Genomic DNA, 16171 nt, shown 5'->3' with positions numbered 1-16171 from the left:
GCTAGAATTTAGGAAGTGGCTTTTTTGACCGAGGACGCGAGTCATTCAACATCAGCTCCAGGCTTGATTCTGCACATTTTTCCCCCACCAGTTAAAATAATGAAAACACAGCAATGCAAAATTAGGAAATTAGAAAAAGCTTTTATTTCACAGTGGACATGATTGTAGTTTGCTCACACATACAATTTCCACGTTTTATTAATAATCCAGGTTACCATTATGCAGATCTAAAAATAGAAGCCCTGACTGGCCCAGCAGGAGTGACTCACTAACAGTTGGACTGAATGGAAAATCAACAGCACCTGTTAGTGTTGACAGGTGGGCTCAGAGGGGCCATAACAGGCGCAATGTCTCCCATCCCATGAGACCGTGCAGTTGTGCAGTTTTTCCAATTCAGGTTGTATCAGTAAAGAACTCTGTATCTGTAAAAACAGCATGCAGTATACCCCTAAAACATTTTAAATCCATATTTAGTCAATCTTACACATTTATGACAGTAAATCCTGAGAAATTCATTACATCTGTTAGCAGTGCATGCTTTAACCCACCACCATAAGTGACTCCAGTATAAATGACAGTAAACAACACACTAAAGTGACTTTGCATTTTGATGCGTAAACCCTCATCCCCCGTGTTGAGTGCACTCTGCGTCTTGAATTACATATCTTCATCGTCTGAGCTGGAAACAACTTGGTTTGCGTGTTCGGCGTAGTCAAAGGGAGAGAACTTGACAGGGAGGTCCTTCCACTGGGTGCACTTGGTGATCTTCTTTCCGTTGACGGTCACCAGAAAGTTTTTCACGTGGAGACAGGGGCATTGGATCCCCTTGTAAAGCATCATGGAACCCCACCTCTGCAAGGGAAATCAGAATGAGAGATATAGAGGTGCTTTTGGTGAAGTAGATCACCAGTTAAAGAGACGATATCAACACAGTGCTGTTCGAGCCCAAACACTGAAGTTAGCTCGATAAAAATGGGTTTCTCTGGGGTTACAGCTTCAGAAATGGAGTCTTTTTGCATTTCATTTCTCTGACTCACAGTTTCCTACATGTGGAACTTATTTTGGTTGTGATGGTCGCCCTTGACTCATTTCGAACTTGTCTGTAATCCTCTCTAGATGACGGCTGTGGCCTTCAACTAAACTACAAACTTTTTCCTCTGAATGCTGCCATCATGGAGATCTTTCAATAGCTTTAAGTTATTACAATAATCATATGAAGGTATTTTTTTAGTTGATGACTTTTAGTCAGAAAGACAATAAAGAGCACCAGTGGAGTGCACAGACTTTTTGAAGGGCAGGGGCAAAAAGTAGAAAAAACAAAAGGCACAAACAGTGTGCATTTTTGCCACCCATGAGAGCACTTTATCATGTTTTAAAGAGCGAAGCTTAGTGTTTTTTTCCCAACCAGGAGGACACCTTAACGTGTTTTGGCTCTTAAGAGGACAATTAAGTCTCTAGCCTTGTTTACATTTAACCAGCCATTTTTTGAAAACCAACGTCCTCCCTCAATCGTTTTTCAATATACTTTTGTCCACATATACCAGGCTGCTGATGAGTGTGGTTCGAAGCACGGCAAACCTAAATTTGGTAGTGGTTTTCAGACATGAAACGTGAGCCATCCAATCAAGATAAGCTCCCGCCATTCAGCTGTAACATTTGAGAATCAAAAACTCTGTTTACAGGCATCTACACGAAAACATGAGTCTTCCCTATTCACTTTGGTTGGAGTTTTCAGAGAACATTGTTTTTTAGTGACGTCAAACTGCAGTTTAGTGTGGATGACAGGCGTAACCATATGAAAATATACACGGTTTCCCAGATACCTGGCTATGTGCGGACATGGCCCGTAACTTTGTCCGCCACCAGGCTGTAAACATTTGATAATTTGGGGACATGATTCTTCCATCTTTGATTTGTCATTCCATCCCTTGACCATTCACCTGGCAGGGAAGATTTTAGACCGTAAGTGGCACGAGTGAACAAGTTACTGAATGTTTTGGCTGGACGAGGGTTTTAAAGATGCTATGAGGAAGATCTGTTTTAATTGCTCTTCTTCACCACCTTGAGGCCTGAAGTCTCCACACACTGTTGCACATTACTTTTAGCGAGGCGTGTGTTTGTTTTGGAATTAAATGGATATCGTATCAAAATAAATTTTCTTTGTTCAAGACAACTTTTTATTGGATACAATGCGCTGAGGTAAGGTATTTGTCAGTAAAGTTACGAAGCGCTGCTTTTTGAAACATGACATCAAGGCGGCTATATGTTAGCTACATCGGCAGCCCGGTGCTCTGACGTATCTGTAGGCTAACGTGACAACTAGTAAACACTGTCAGTTTGTACAGTAGTTTAGTAGCCATTTATATTCAGCACAACTGGCAGCCCGGTGCTCTGAGACAGTTGGTAAATCCCTGCTAGCTTTGTCCTGCCAGTCATCTACCAAGCAGAGCTAACGTAACCTCACTCTTTATTTTATTGATAGACTCTCAAGTTTGAACAGACCACTGCAGAATAACTGCTGACTGTGGGTTGGAATCAACATTAGCACAAACAGTTTAGCTCCTGTGTTGTAGAGTGATACAGCCCTAGCTAAAGGCTAATTAGCCTTTATCTCGGGCTGTATCACTCTCCTGTTTAGCTTTGTTCTGCTCTCCTGTCCTTTTTCTGTCTGACAGTTAGGCTCCAGTGTCCACCATCACTACAAAATTAATCACAGAAATCGTTTTCACCAGAGAAAAACGCAGATCTTTGTGTTTTATCTCTTCTCACTACTTAGCCTCGTCAGCCGGCGTGGTGTCGTCATAGAGACCAAGACATGCCGTAAATCAATCTGGTCCTGGATGACTTGAACTGGAAGCTAAGAAGTAGCATTTTAAAATAACCTGTAACCAGTGATATTGGTGCTGATAATCTCATTTTAAAGTGTGGATTATGATCAGGCAAATATCTAGAAGGAAGACTTTTTCCGGATCACTTTCAAACTCCTCACAGCCCCTTTAATTTTTTGGGATTTTAGGAGGTGCTACAGCCCCTCATCACCCTGACTTCTCAGGCCAGTGGTTGTCATACTGAAAACAACAAGATTATGTAAAAGAGAGAATCTTGGCCAGAAGTCCCACTGATGACTTCATTCATAGCCCCTGAGAAATGAGCCGCTGTTTAAGAGGTGTGATCAAAAGCCTCAAAAGTTGATTTTTCTCAAGAAGAGACAAAAGGGAGCACTGTACAACTGAATGCTAGTCAAAAAAAGTCCTTTCACAACATTTAATCTGAGCTACATAGCATCAGACACGCTTCAGAACAAAGTCTTCTATAGCCCTGAAAAAGGCTTTGAGCTGAACTGCGTCTGTTGCTAAGCTCAACACTGCTCAGATCAAGCGTTGTGAAAGGACATTTTTTTGTGTTCTAACTTTTTCATTACGATTTTTTTTTCTCATAACAATCCAAACTCAAAAAATGACTGAAAGACATTTACCCGACCACATTTTTTGCAGGATATGTAGCTGCTGGTCTCGTACTCTAGAAGTCTCTCTTGAAGACTGGTGTTTTCTGTCTGGTTGAAAAGTTCTCTGAAAAAACAACAAAAACAGTATCGATTAGATTCTGGTATGAACGTGCCAACACATATCTGTGAGGTGGGATTCATACTTGAACTCAGGAGTCATGTTGACATAGTGCGCGTTTTCGATGACCTGGATGTCTTCCCCGGTGCACACTGGTGTAGGGCAGCTCCGGCAGCTGAACTCCACATCAGATGGGCTCACGTTCTTTACACTTTTCTGCTGCTTCTTCTTTGTCTTCACCCTATTCTCCAGTATAGACTGTAACTGAAAGTCTTTGATCTGATGAGACAGAAAAATCACCATGAACAGAAGTCCTAGAAGTCAGATCAGACATTCTCAAAAAGTATGAAGTGATCGTACCTTGTTGTTGTATTCCTCTGGAGTCAAGGCTCTGATTTTGTTGATAGCTTTGTACATCAGCGCGATGCGGAACTCGTTGACAACCTCCTTTTCTGTAACCCCAGAGCCTTTTACCTCAATCACGATGTAGCTGCTGTCCTCAGCTCTCCCTCTGCCTCTGGCCTGGATGTTAAAGAGAATCCTCGGTGAGCAGCCACTAACACCATGATAAGACACAGACAACTTCTAACAGCTGACTCACCTGAATCATAGCAATCTCATTGGTCAGTTGACCATACTGGATCACAATGTTGCACGCCGGTATGTCCAAACCCTCCTCGGCTACAGAGGTGGCAATCAGCAGATTGACTTCCCCACTGCCAAATCTGTTCAACACATCCTTCTGCTCCGCCTGAAAAGCACCATTTTGCACACATTGGGTTCAGCTCGGTTACACTTTGAAAGAATAGTGAAGTCTTATAAGCAACATTCACTCACAGAGGTCATTGGTTTAACAACACTCTGGTCTCCCCCTCCGATGATGTAAGACGCTTTCACCCCGATGTCAGAAAACTTGGGGTTTTCCCTGATCCACTGAGTTAGAGCGAGGGCGCTGCGCCGTGTTTTGGTGAAGACGATCCCTCTGGCCGTCTCTCGGCTGCTGAATTCTTGCAGGATATTACTTCTTAGTTTTGACAGGCTGTCGTTTTCATACTCTGGCATATCTGCAAGCTTCTGCAACTCTTTCTTGTTCTCTGCAAAAACAGATTCAAAAAGCCTGGGATGAAGTCTTCATTTTTTAATGGTACTGTTTCTGTTAGTCAAGAGTTGCATCAGACGATCGATATTGTTCTTGTTTCTCTGACAGACAAACAGCAGCTTGTTGGCCTAGCTTAGCAAAGGGAAACACTTTGATTATTAAAAAGGATTTTCTAAAAATGCTTTACTGCTGAGATGCTACTAGCAGCTGTAGTGATCTTGATTTTTCAAAGGTGACACTACAGTACCACTAAAGAGGTTGAAGAGGAATCTCTCAGTGTCTGTGATTTCTATGATCACATCTCCTTCAGGTGGCGACTTCTTTTTCAATGCCTCCTCGTGGTACTTGTTGAGGAAACTGAAGGAGTCCCGCATGCGAATCGTGTTACTGAGATTCAAGCCCTCGTTGTACTGCCGGAGGTGCTCCGCACAAACTTGCACTCGATGGTCTTCTTCTGTAGCGGCTGGAAAACATCGAGATAGTGTTTAGATCCCATCAAAGTAGCTCACTGTCGGGTTATAAACTAAAGTTAAACATGGTTAGTCTCAAAGGGGAAAGACTGAGCTCACCAGTTCGCTCTTTTTGAACAACCCACTGTTCGTAGTTCTGAGAGCCAAGGTCACAGGTGGGACTCAGGTCAGCGTGGACATGAATGGCATTCATGATGTTCTTGATTACTTGACCAAAAGGATCCTGAAAGACGGAATTGGTTGGGTTTGCAGAAATATTTTTGATAGAATTACTGAAAAAGAGAGTTTTAAACAAAAACCAATGTGAAACCAAAAAAACTGTTAAAGAAATGTACCTGCTTTCTGTCTTCAACATGAACGATCTTTGTCCTTTGGTCCTTTCTAAAATCCTCAAGGCCCCCTGTCATAATCTTGGAAGCATCCAAGTTTGCACAAATCTAAAACGGAAACAGATTTTCTGTTAGATTTGATCAAATCATAAATCTATGTTCATGTTTTACTCTCTGTGTGAACCACACGTCTGTTTCTGACAGACAAATGACTGTTTTCCATTTATTTACAACTATGGCAAAGAGGAAACTTTATGGTTGGCCTGACTACACAGGCAGAGTGGAATATTGGAAACAGCTTTGCTTCATGAATATGATCCTTGGAAACAGTGAGGCGGAGAAACTGGGGGAAGTCTTCGAAAGATGAGAAAGTCAGGGAGAGTGAAAAAGGTTTGATGTGGACATCAAATTTGACGCAATTGATAAAAAATATATTATTATTATCTCTCAAGGGATTTAATACGACAAATGAAAAAAAATTATACATTATTACAAAAATGTCTCTGAACATGTCCCTAGTGATCATAGTGATGGGTTTTAAAAAGTAGTATGTTTTGAGTTATTTTCATGACTAATCAAATTTTCTAAAAGTACGTCTAATTTTGTTAGTTTGCATCAGTCTCAGGTCTTACGATGGGTCAACACACAGAAGTTAATCACTAGAAATTCTTATTATCTCTGCTGAGTTGAAAACCACGAGACACTGGGGACTTCAACATGTGCCATGAGTTGCTTTTGGAAAGTTTTGTGCATCTCAGTTGTTTTGTAAAAAACAAGGAAGTATGATAAGAAAGTATCATCATCTCTTGTCATTTTTCCTCTGGTTCTTCTACATTCTTAGTGTGGGTGGTGTTTCCTGTTGATCCCTCTCATTTCTCCTTCCTTTCTCTTTTCACCTTTGAGTCTTCTCCTCTTGACCCTGCATCCAGCTCAAGTGTTACTTTTGGCTTCTCATGCTTTCTGTGGTTTCCCTGGTCCCTTTTTTGACTTTTGTGTTCTTTGACTGTTTTTCGTAAGTTTATTTTTTTTACCTTTTGCCTATTTTATTTTTCTGTTGAAGTATAATTTATACTCTTCTTACACGTAGTATTTGCGCCTTTGCTTGCTCAGTTGTCTTGGCGTCTCCGACCCCCGGCGAGGCAGTCAGGCCCAGGATCTGAGGAAGGGGCACGGGATCCTGCTGCTCCTTCTTCAGCTTTATGTTCTTGTGCTTCTGCTTCAGGTATCGCATCATGATGTTGTTGTAGACGCCTCCTTTTTGAGTGTGGTGACACTCATCTATGACGATCAGTGACAGGTCTACGGCACAGAAGCAGAACACACAGTTAGTAAGTGCACTGCTGGGAGCAACATGGATGAAAGAAGCTGGAAAAATTGCGCAATGGTTGGAGGGATAGACTGAAAACTGAGTATTGTTAACTGAAATTACAGCTTTGTGAACACGATAACATTTATACTTCTACGTCGTCATCAAATGCAGAATTGGGCGCATTTTAGGAAACATCAGAATCTCCTCAGCCAGACAGTGCTCTGTTTTCTTTCATTTATTTATGTAACTTAAATAGAGGCAGTTTTCATTCACAGATCATAACATCTTTTTGTAAAGGAGCAATCCTCCCACACAAACCAGGTCTGTTCTTAAGAGCCCGATGCAGCAGTTAAAACCACACAATGATGAGTGGTGGAAAAACTCCACATCAAAAATAGCTTCAGCTGTCTTTGTTTATTTCTGTGATTTTACAGAAGTATACGAGACGTGGAATGTAATACTGTGTGACATGTATGAGTCAAAGCGGAGTGGTTGGGATTAATCCCTGGAGTACGAGAGTATAGAGAGTGGCAGCTTGATGCACAGTGGCTGATGGAGGCTCTCATGTGAATTAGATCAGCCACACACTGATGGCTTGAACAGACGTGTGGCCTGGAAAGCAGATCGGGAAAAAGAAGAAAAAAAAAAACTCTTTCAGGCGTTTCAACAAACAGCATATGTTCCACTGAGGTGGCTATTCCACCTTGGACTGGTGGGTGCCAACAAGAGTGAACAGCAGAACCGGAAGACTTTGACAAGTTCCTGTCAGGTATTATCAGGGGGGACTTTACGAGGCCTCCACGGGGGGTTTCTATTCCAATAGCTGTCAGTGTCTGAGGTTGAAGCCTGGGCAGATTTTAACTTAAGGTTTTAGGACGTAAGGAAAAGCTATGGTTGAGACATCTTGACTTTTAGATTTAGGTTGTTTTTCAGGGAGTGACACTTGCAAGTAAAGAAAAAAGTTGTTGTTTTCATACCGCTTAAGTTCACTCCCTCATCCTCCTCACTGTTAGACCTCTCCAAGTAATTCTCCAGGATCTGGGCTGTGCAAATGATGACGTCGTTCCTCTTTACCGTCTCTGTGAAGGAGATCTTGAGCTGGCTGTCTCCGCTGACTCTTTCCACTTTGTATTTGGGTTTCAAAAAGGGCAGGAACTCTGAGTTGTAATGCTGCTCCACGAGGGGGACCTGCAAAGCAGCACAGCACAATGAAACGTACAGCGTTGGTGCACATGAGAGAAGAGAATCAACACAACAAAGCCCGTGTCTGCATTGTTTTGATTACTGCAGTGTTTGTGATGAGTTGCTTTGGATCAGAGTAACCAGTGTTGTGACTTTGCTGACAGAAGACTGGCAGAAGGAATAATTACAAGCAGATTTTTTTTCCACGTGGTTTGTGACGAGTTGAAGGAATCTTTTTATTGTTTTAGGGTCAAGACTTCATAGACAACTGCAGAAAAGGGCCGTTACTAAATAGAAACAAAGTGCAGGGGAATATCTAAACCTCACGGCATGTAATTTGTGGCGAGCTGACCCACATGTGCAAATTGAACTGAAAGATCCAGTGTTTTCTTTGGATTTGAACGGGACATAAGTAGGTTACCATAATAGTGCAAAGCCGCATAGTGATTGAGGAATGTACCTTGTTTACCAGGACGACCACTTTCCCTGGTCGCCCTTCGGCCCTCCTGCAGTCCAGATGTTTTTTGGTAATATAAACTGCAGCTCTGGTTTTACCGTGTCCTGTTGGGAGGCATATGATGATGTTTTCCCCCTCCAGGGCAGGCTTGGCGACTTCCATCTGATAATCTCGAAGAACAATACGTGCTGTTTCTTGGCCTCTGGTTGCCGCCTCTGAGTCACTCCCAGCTGTAACACAGAGCAGATTTCAGACAGGCAACACTTCTGTGTGTGTCAGCAAGCCACAATTACAGGCATCACCAGGTGGGGGGAGACATTGCTGTGTGAGTCCGGAAGTGGAACACATATTTTTAATGCTGCTGTTGAAATGGAGAGACATACTAAATAAATATTCACAGGGGCGGATCCAGACTTTTTTGGGCTTGGGTGGGATTGTTACAGGGTGCCACACAAAATGTGCTCACAGCCATTTACACAAAAAGGAGCAGTGGTTATAAACCCTTTCTATCATCACTTTAATCTACTGTAGATGTTTTTTTCTTTTTTATAGATTAATTTTAATCGCTAATAGGGATGGGTACAGAATTAGGTACTTTTATAGGCACCTACCGAATTCTGTCCAAAGTACTGGGTACCGATTCATGTAAACCCAGAAGGTACCATGTTTAGGTACCTAAACGCATCTTTGTGACTGTGAAGGAGTGGAAGAGTAGGGAATTTTCCATGCTGGACATAAACACAGCATTGCAAGGTCATATATTGATGAATAAATATGTTAAATTGAAAATATTTTAATTTTATTGTATGATTAAATGTGAAACTAAACAAATGTGAAATTAAACATACTGATATTTTTTACCACATAAACAAGAAAAAGTACCAAAAATTGGAACTGCTGAGTACCAGTACAGATTGCCAGCTACCAACCCAATAGATCTGCAAAAATGAAATCTTTGGAGCTTGATTCTTTGAGGAAAAAAGCTACTCTAGTCTTGGATAGGTTTGTATCGTGTGCAGCTAATCCAATTTTGAAGAAGCTGTGCGTATTTAAACTAATTTGAACTTTAGAATACAAACAGGAACACTGTCAAACTTTATGTTTCAGCTCAGTGTAGCCGAGTACCCCCTAGGGGAAGTTTGGAGTTATGAGTCAGTGGCGTGACAAGGCTGAATAAAAACAGTTCAAACAATCTCCAAGGCTTGCAAAGCACGGCCAGTTTGGTGAAAGGTCCAACAAGTTTACTCCCAGGAAGTCAGAGGACTCCGCTTTGTGAAAGCTGGTTTAAAAACTAGGAAGTAGCATGATGTAGTGTCACCTTTGACTACTTGAGTTCAAAGTCACACACTGGAGTAACGACCTATATTTTGTTTCCAACAAGTTTGGACAATTGAGGAATCAGTTCTGAGAGATATGTCTGAAAGTGTGTTTGGTGTATATAAAGTGCGTAACTGTGTCTGTGTCCGTGTCCGTTGTTTATGGCAGTGTTTTTCAACCTTTTTTTGGCCATGGCACATTTTTTACATTTAAGAAAACACCACAGCAAGCCACCAACCAAAAATATGATAAACTGACACGCTGTTATCTAACAATGACAATATAGTCTCTTGATTTATTTATACTCACTCAGTCTGAAAGCAGGGCCTGTTTAGATGAACACAAAGCTGATATCTTTGGGTGGAACTGAAGACACAAAGCTCTTCCCCAACATCTCAACCTCTCTCAGTTTTTGATTTTTTATAGCTGTCAGGGTAAAAAAGCTCAGCTCACATAGATGTGTTGTGGAAAATGGAAGTAAAGTTGAAACAGCTTTGTTTGACAGAAAGGACCAAAACAGTCCAAAGGGAGGTCAGCAAAGGTTTTTCTCATAAAGGTTTTTTTTTTTTGCTTGTTTTGAATGTGTGTTGAATGTGTTTAGTTTGAAGATGTCGTTTATGCTTACTTGGGACCATGGTACTGTTGAATAACTTTCAACCGACGCATCCTTGATGCATGTCAGGTAAAAATAAATCTGAATGAAAGATAGCTTTTTGCTGTACCGCCCAAATGCGTTTTTTTTACTACTTCCTAGGGATGGGTACCTTTCACATTTGAAACGATACAGTACCAATTCCCAGTTCCTGGCAGTTGGTATCGGTACTTAACTCCACCAATTTTTGGTACTTTAGTGTGTTTATATGGTAAAAAAAAATATCATTTTTTTAAATGATAAAATATAAGTTATTCTCATTATTCTCTTTGCAATATTTATGCTTCTGTACATAACACTGTAATGCTGTGTTCATGTCCAGCATAGAAAATCACCTACTCTTCCACTTCCTCACAGTCAAAAGGATGCATTTAGGTATCTAAACATGGTACCATTTGATTTTATGTGAATTGGTACTTGGTACTTTTGACAGAATTCGGTTGGTACCTATAAAAGTACCTCATTTGGTACCCATCCCTACTTCTTATACTAGAGCCTTCATTGGGTATGAACTTTCTCCTGGGCCCTGTCTGGAGTTTGGATTATCCTTTTTCAAAAACTTCTCCATCACTGTCATGGCTACCTGTCTCCTTTATCACTTCAGCTATATTACGTTTCTTATCTCAGAGTTTTAGGGCCATTAGCTACCTGCTGCTACCTTCTACCGACACAAAAGAAAATATATCACTTATAAAGGACTCGAAAGAAGCATGTTATTAGTTTTTAGACCAATTGAAATTGGATAATTTCTTACGAGTGCTGTGGCAGAGTGGTTGAAAAGCAATGGTTTAGGATGAGCGGGAAGGGGAAAGTAGTTCAGGTTCAAGAACTATGCACCTAATATCAAGTCAAGGTGTGATTATATCATGTTTTCTTAGTCCACTCCCAACTCAAACTCCAGATGGACTCTGGCTAATTGGCTGAATCTGGAAATAAATTCCTCTCATAAATTAATATTAATGTTGACAACAAACCAAACTCAACTACAAAGCCATGGGATTTGAAACCTACAGAAAAGGCCATGAAATGCCCTGGGACAATCATTTTAATACAGCTACGTAATGGAAATTTCTATTAAATAGTCCCACCCAGGCCAAAATGTGCATAAATTTCTCACTCATTTAGACGTTCTCAAACAGCTTCAAGTATCACAGCTGTTCATCACATGCCAAGTCCTGTCTGCTGTGGCGGCAGTGTGTCTTATTTTCTGTCTGCAAAGACAGCAGATTTCCTATGATCCACTTCAGATAAAACTGAAGCTGCTGGGAGGCTTGACCCATTTCTCTGTCTGGGCTGCGGATAAAACATGACTTGAGGAACATGCACAATGCACACCCCCGCTTCGCTCTTTCTCTCTGATACTCCCACCCTCTTAACGTGAAGTTGTGCAGCTCCCCCTAGTTATGAGTTCAAACCCCCAGAAAGTTACTCTTTTCCCCTCCCACAGGCAGCTTTTAATTCTTGCCTCTCAGACTTTCTATGTCAGAGGTTACAGCGCTATTTCCAGCAAACTTTGTGGTAGTAAATAAACGTCTGCGTCGATGGAGAGGCAGAGCTTTAACAACAATGAGAAGTAAACACTGGCTTGTGCGGCCCCTTGGATTCCCAGATGTTAAAGTTATTAGAGAAGGAAAGTCAACAATCAGGAACACCATGCCAACAAGCAGAGAAAAACCCATCGGCTTATTTTCCAGTTTGATTTAGCGCAGAGAAATTCTGCACAATGCAGCTCGCTCTTCTCTACAGCTATGAATTAATACATGAGCTCGATACACGGAGAGAAAACTGATTCAGAAGCTGATGATATAATCAAACAGGAAGAACTTTGCAGAAGCATTAAAGTGAGGAGAAAGAAACTACAACTTTTGCCTCACGTTACTTTCCAATTCCTCGAAAAGGGCAGCATATGTTTCACATTGAAATCCCTGGATAGGCTCTTTGACCTCTGCGCCCTCCATCATGATACACACATGGAAACAAGTTCAGGGGTGTCAGGCACGCAGGATGGAGAAATATTCCACTTGTTCAGAACATTCTGCTTTTACGATGCTACAGGGTACTATTTCTCTTTCTATGATTTAACTCTGCTTCTCGTGTGTGGCCGATGGAGTCAGGCCAGAGAAAGATTTTTAGTTCACAGGAATGAGCTTCATCAAGGGAGGAACCAACCTTACCTGGCTGTGAGAGATCCATGCAGTGTGACTCCTGTTTGGATTCAGCACTGGCTCCTTTGTACAGATCTGAAATCACACGAACCCACGAGACAAAAAAAACTGACGTGAAGAAGGGAAAGAGATAGATCTTGAACTGAAAAAGCCTTTCTTTCAATCACGCAGAAAAAAATGTGTAACCAAGCCTATTACATGCTGTCCAGTTTAGACCTTTTATATTTTAATAAGAGGTGATGTGTCCAGCTTTGAGCAGTAAAACAGGAAAACTGGATCCAGGAGAAACCTATTATTTTTCAGGCAAAATGAGAAACAGTTTTGGTTTCCCTAAATAATAAAAATGAAAACTGGGAACCACATGCAGTTAATTTTTAACAGCAGAATTGGTGGGAAGATAAACTTAAAGCAACTAAACATCTATTGTGTTAAAAAACAAAAAAAAAAACAAACAAAAAAATTCTATTGGTGAAATAATAAAGTACTTATTTTTAGGTTTATCAAAATGTTCACATTCAAAATTATAATCAATTAAATTAAAATACGGTGTTAAAAAATAAAGTAACTTTATATACTTGGCTGTAATTGTTTCAATGTAAAAACATTTAAAAAAGAAATAAAAGATAGATTTATCTTCTCATTAAAAGTATTAAATTCAGCATCACTGTTTTTGTTTAAATACTCAGCATCTTAATAAAATACATTTTAATTAATTTATCTTCAGTCTTTATCAAATCTGGCTAATTAGGTGCATTCCAGAGTCTGGGACAACTGGTCCCTACAGCAGTTAGAATAAATCTAATGTGGCCATCTTGGTCAATAAAGTCCCCCATCCCTGTCTTAAAGCTACAGTACCAAATTATTATCTGGAGTAGATCTATGATGCCCCCTTGTGGATAAACTATGTCTATGCTGATGCTGTCCTGCGCATGCAAGGAAAGAATCTCTATGACAGTGATCTCAAACTTGTGCCATGGAGGGCTGAGAGACTGCAGGTTTTCTTTCCACCCAAAAACTCCACCAGCTGATTTCACTGATAACCTCACCTTCAAGCAGAGAGCAGGGGCTAATCAGTGAAATCAGCTGGTGGAGTTTTTGGTTGGAAAGAAAACCTGCAGCCTCTTGGCCCTTCATGGCACAAGTTTGAGATCCCTGCTCTATGATAAGAATTCAGGGCCTAAACAGATAAAGCTTCAAATATTATATATATTGTCCACAGGTGGTGCCAAATCCTGACAACACATAAGATCCTGTCAGCTGCTTTTAACTGACTGTTAAATATTTGATATAAAAAAAAAAGTGAAATATCTTCAGTGAAAAAAACTTCTTTTTTTTACTATCAAGTCTGAGTTGTGGTTTATAAATTCAACAGCAGCATAAAAATAATATACAAAACTGAATTGGGAGTTTGTTTTTTGTTTCTGTAAGATTAGATTACCTGGTCATATCCACTTTTCATAATCCTTTTTTCTTTTGCACAACTTGTTATCAAGGCATGGTTCAATCTGTGTGCTCTAATCTGATCAGATTATTTGATGCACACCTATTTGTTTTATTGGTGTCATAATTGGCTAAAAACTTCTCAAAGGAGCCTTAATGTCAGATATATGTCTCTTCTTTTCCACTACTAAAGAGGAGAAGTGAATTTTATGCTCTGGACTCTAAGTGCTCCACATGTTAAGTTTACAAGAAGCAAAGTCTGACTCACCCATAATAACCCACAGACCTGGTTCAGTAGTGACATCAGTGGGTCATGTGACTGCTGTTATCCTGTCCCTACAGAACTTGTATTACACGTTTTTCTTTTGGTTGTTAAAGAGAGGAGCTCTGTTTAACCTTCATCCTGAGGGTTCTCCGTTGTGCTGATGTCCATGTACTCTACACTGCTGCTGTCTTCAGCTGCTGCTTCTGCTGCCGGGCTTTCCATGGCAACATCACTTCCTGTCGGTTCATCCTTAAATGAGCACATTTTCTCATTGCAGCCTGATGTGAAAGAAAAGAAACTGGAAGTTAGTTTAAGCATGTTTCCTGTTGATAAAATTAGGATTAGACAACAGGGATCCATGGGTGGGTGCTCCTTTAAACTTGACTGTCACCTTGATCATCACAGTCAGACGATCCTCTTATCAGCTCATACAGGGGTTCATGTCCAGTCCTCTGCAGGACGCTGAGGAATGTAGAAAACCACCGTTTATCACCTCTAACGATTGCTCTCAGGAGTTCTCTAGCTCCACTCCTTGACCCTGCATTATGTACTTCTGCTTCAATCTGTAAAATATGAAAAAAGTAAGTTGACACAATCATATTGACGTACAGTGCTCTGAAAAACATAGGTGTGCATTAGTCTGCCATCCTGTGGTCATTTTGTGACACTACAACTGGAGAAATTCAGAGGTTGGTCTTGACATATTGCATCATACGTATGTTTAAATGTATTTTGTTACATGGTTACAAACCTCAGCGACAATAACAATAGTGATCTCTAAAGAATATCAAAAGTGATCCATAACGAGTAACCAAAGCACTCACACGCTCCTTGTCGTCCTCATTCAACAGGCCATCTGAGTAACACTCTGAGCACACATCTCTAGTCTTCATTTCCACAAGACTCGGGACCAGTATGTTGATGAGTTTGACACAGTATTCATTCTCTACCTCCTCTTCAGGTGTTTGATTCTGCTGTATGAATTCAGCTGCGTACTTCAAGCCTGAATTCCACAGCGCGTCAACAAATGCCATGAACCATCCAGGTCTGTGAGGCTTCTTGATGATGGCACTAATAAGGAGATCCACTGCTGCCAGGTTACCGTCATTTCTCGCCTTCTGTTTGATCTGCTCCCTTTCATCGTCTCCGACCGAATCTGAGTCTAAATGATCGAGGACTCTCTCCACTTCGATTTTCTGTCTTAACCTCGGCGTCAGGTCTTCAATGAGACGCACGTTCACCTCATCCTGGTGGGAGACCATCGCGTCCAGTCAAACCAATATCCCCCACACAGTGTGTCGGTGTGCAGGCTAGCTTAGCCGTATTTATAAGCAGCTGAGAGATCCAGTGCTGATTCACTGTGGAAGGAAAGTGAAACTGTTTCAGTTTCGTTTCTCCATAAATAATTGTCTGTGCGTCCAGCGGCCGCTAGGTGTCAGTATGTGAGCGTTGTAGAAAGACTGTATGTACATCAAGGCCTTTAAAGAGCCTTATGTTACCGAGCCTGTGTTTCTTAGAAACTAAGACGTGTCTCATTATGGCTTTTTGTTAGTACCCTGTTACATTAACTATATACAGAAGATAATTTCTGCCATTAAAAAAAAGTTTTCTCATTTTTATTCTTCTCAACTTTTTCTTTTATTTTTAACTGGCATAAATGAGCTTCCTCAAATATGACCATGCAGGTATTTTATTTGAATTAAAAACTAGCAAGTTCATTTTAAGGTTGCAAACCTCACAGCCCATCGAAAAGAGTGGAGCAATTTACTCCCTTTAAATTATTATTGTTACTGATGTAAGATATACTTAAGATCACAGTTCTGTCTGAGTTAATCAGCAGGAGCTGACAAATTAAAACACTTGTGTTGATGAGAAGAGCCTTTGAGAATTAAGTAGAGTTTTTTGGTAACTACTTCTGTAAGT

The 16171-nt window shown here is 40.7% G+C and overlaps 1 protein-coding gene across 2 annotated transcripts; it reads right to left on the bottom strand.

The window, feature by feature from the left end:
- Positions 1-163: 163 nt before the first annotated feature.
- Positions 164-15666, bottom strand: ifih1 (interferon induced with helicase C domain 1). Of its 2 annotated transcripts, XM_074695074.1 has the most exons (16): positions 15073-15666; positions 14640-14811; positions 14380-14526; positions 12553-12618; positions 8413-8639; positions 7748-7958; positions 6543-6760; positions 5468-5569; positions 5232-5355; positions 4910-5125; positions 4401-4657; positions 4165-4314; positions 3924-4085; positions 3649-3842; positions 3476-3569; positions 164-852 (listed from the first exon to the last, which is right to left on the bottom strand). In XM_074695074.1, the coding sequence occupies exons 1-16, from the start codon at positions 15508-15510 to the stop codon at positions 658-660; spliced, it is 2973 nt and encodes a 990-aa protein (XP_074551175.1). In that variant the 5' UTR covers positions 15511-15666; the 3' UTR covers positions 164-657. The 2 variants fall into 2 exon arrangements, with proteins under 2 accessions (XP_074551175.1, XP_074551176.1); XM_074695075.1 differs by lacking the exons at positions 14380-14526; positions 14640-14811; positions 15073-15666 and adding an exon at positions 14252-14371 and having other exon boundaries at positions 165-852.
- Between the last annotated feature and the right edge of the window lie 505 nt (positions 15667-16171).

The sequence above is a fragment of the Halichoeres trimaculatus genome, unplaced genomic scaffold (assembly GCF_033239565.1).
Source record: "Halichoeres trimaculatus isolate MK-OKI-2021-1 unplaced genomic scaffold, fHalTri1.1 fHalTri1_scaffold_19, whole genome shotgun sequence".
Classification (NCBI taxonomy): domain Eukaryota; kingdom Metazoa; phylum Chordata; class Actinopteri; order Labriformes; family Labridae; genus Halichoeres; species Halichoeres trimaculatus.
This window is presented reverse-complemented; position numbering and strand designations above follow the sequence as displayed.

Coding starts and splice junctions, on each gene's coding strand:
- ifih1 (XM_074695074.1), bottom strand. CDS start 15,510: ATGGTCTCCCACCAGGATGAGGTGAACGTGCGTCTCATTGAAGACCTG. Junction 4,658..4,909: donor CCTCTTCAACCTCTTTAGTG/GTACTGTAGTGT, acceptor CTGTTTTTGCAG/AGAACAAGAAAGAGTTGCAG. Junction 4,086..4,164: donor ATGAGATTGCTATGATTCAG/GTGAGTCAGCTG, acceptor TTTAACATCCAG/GCCAGAGGCAGAGGGAGAGC.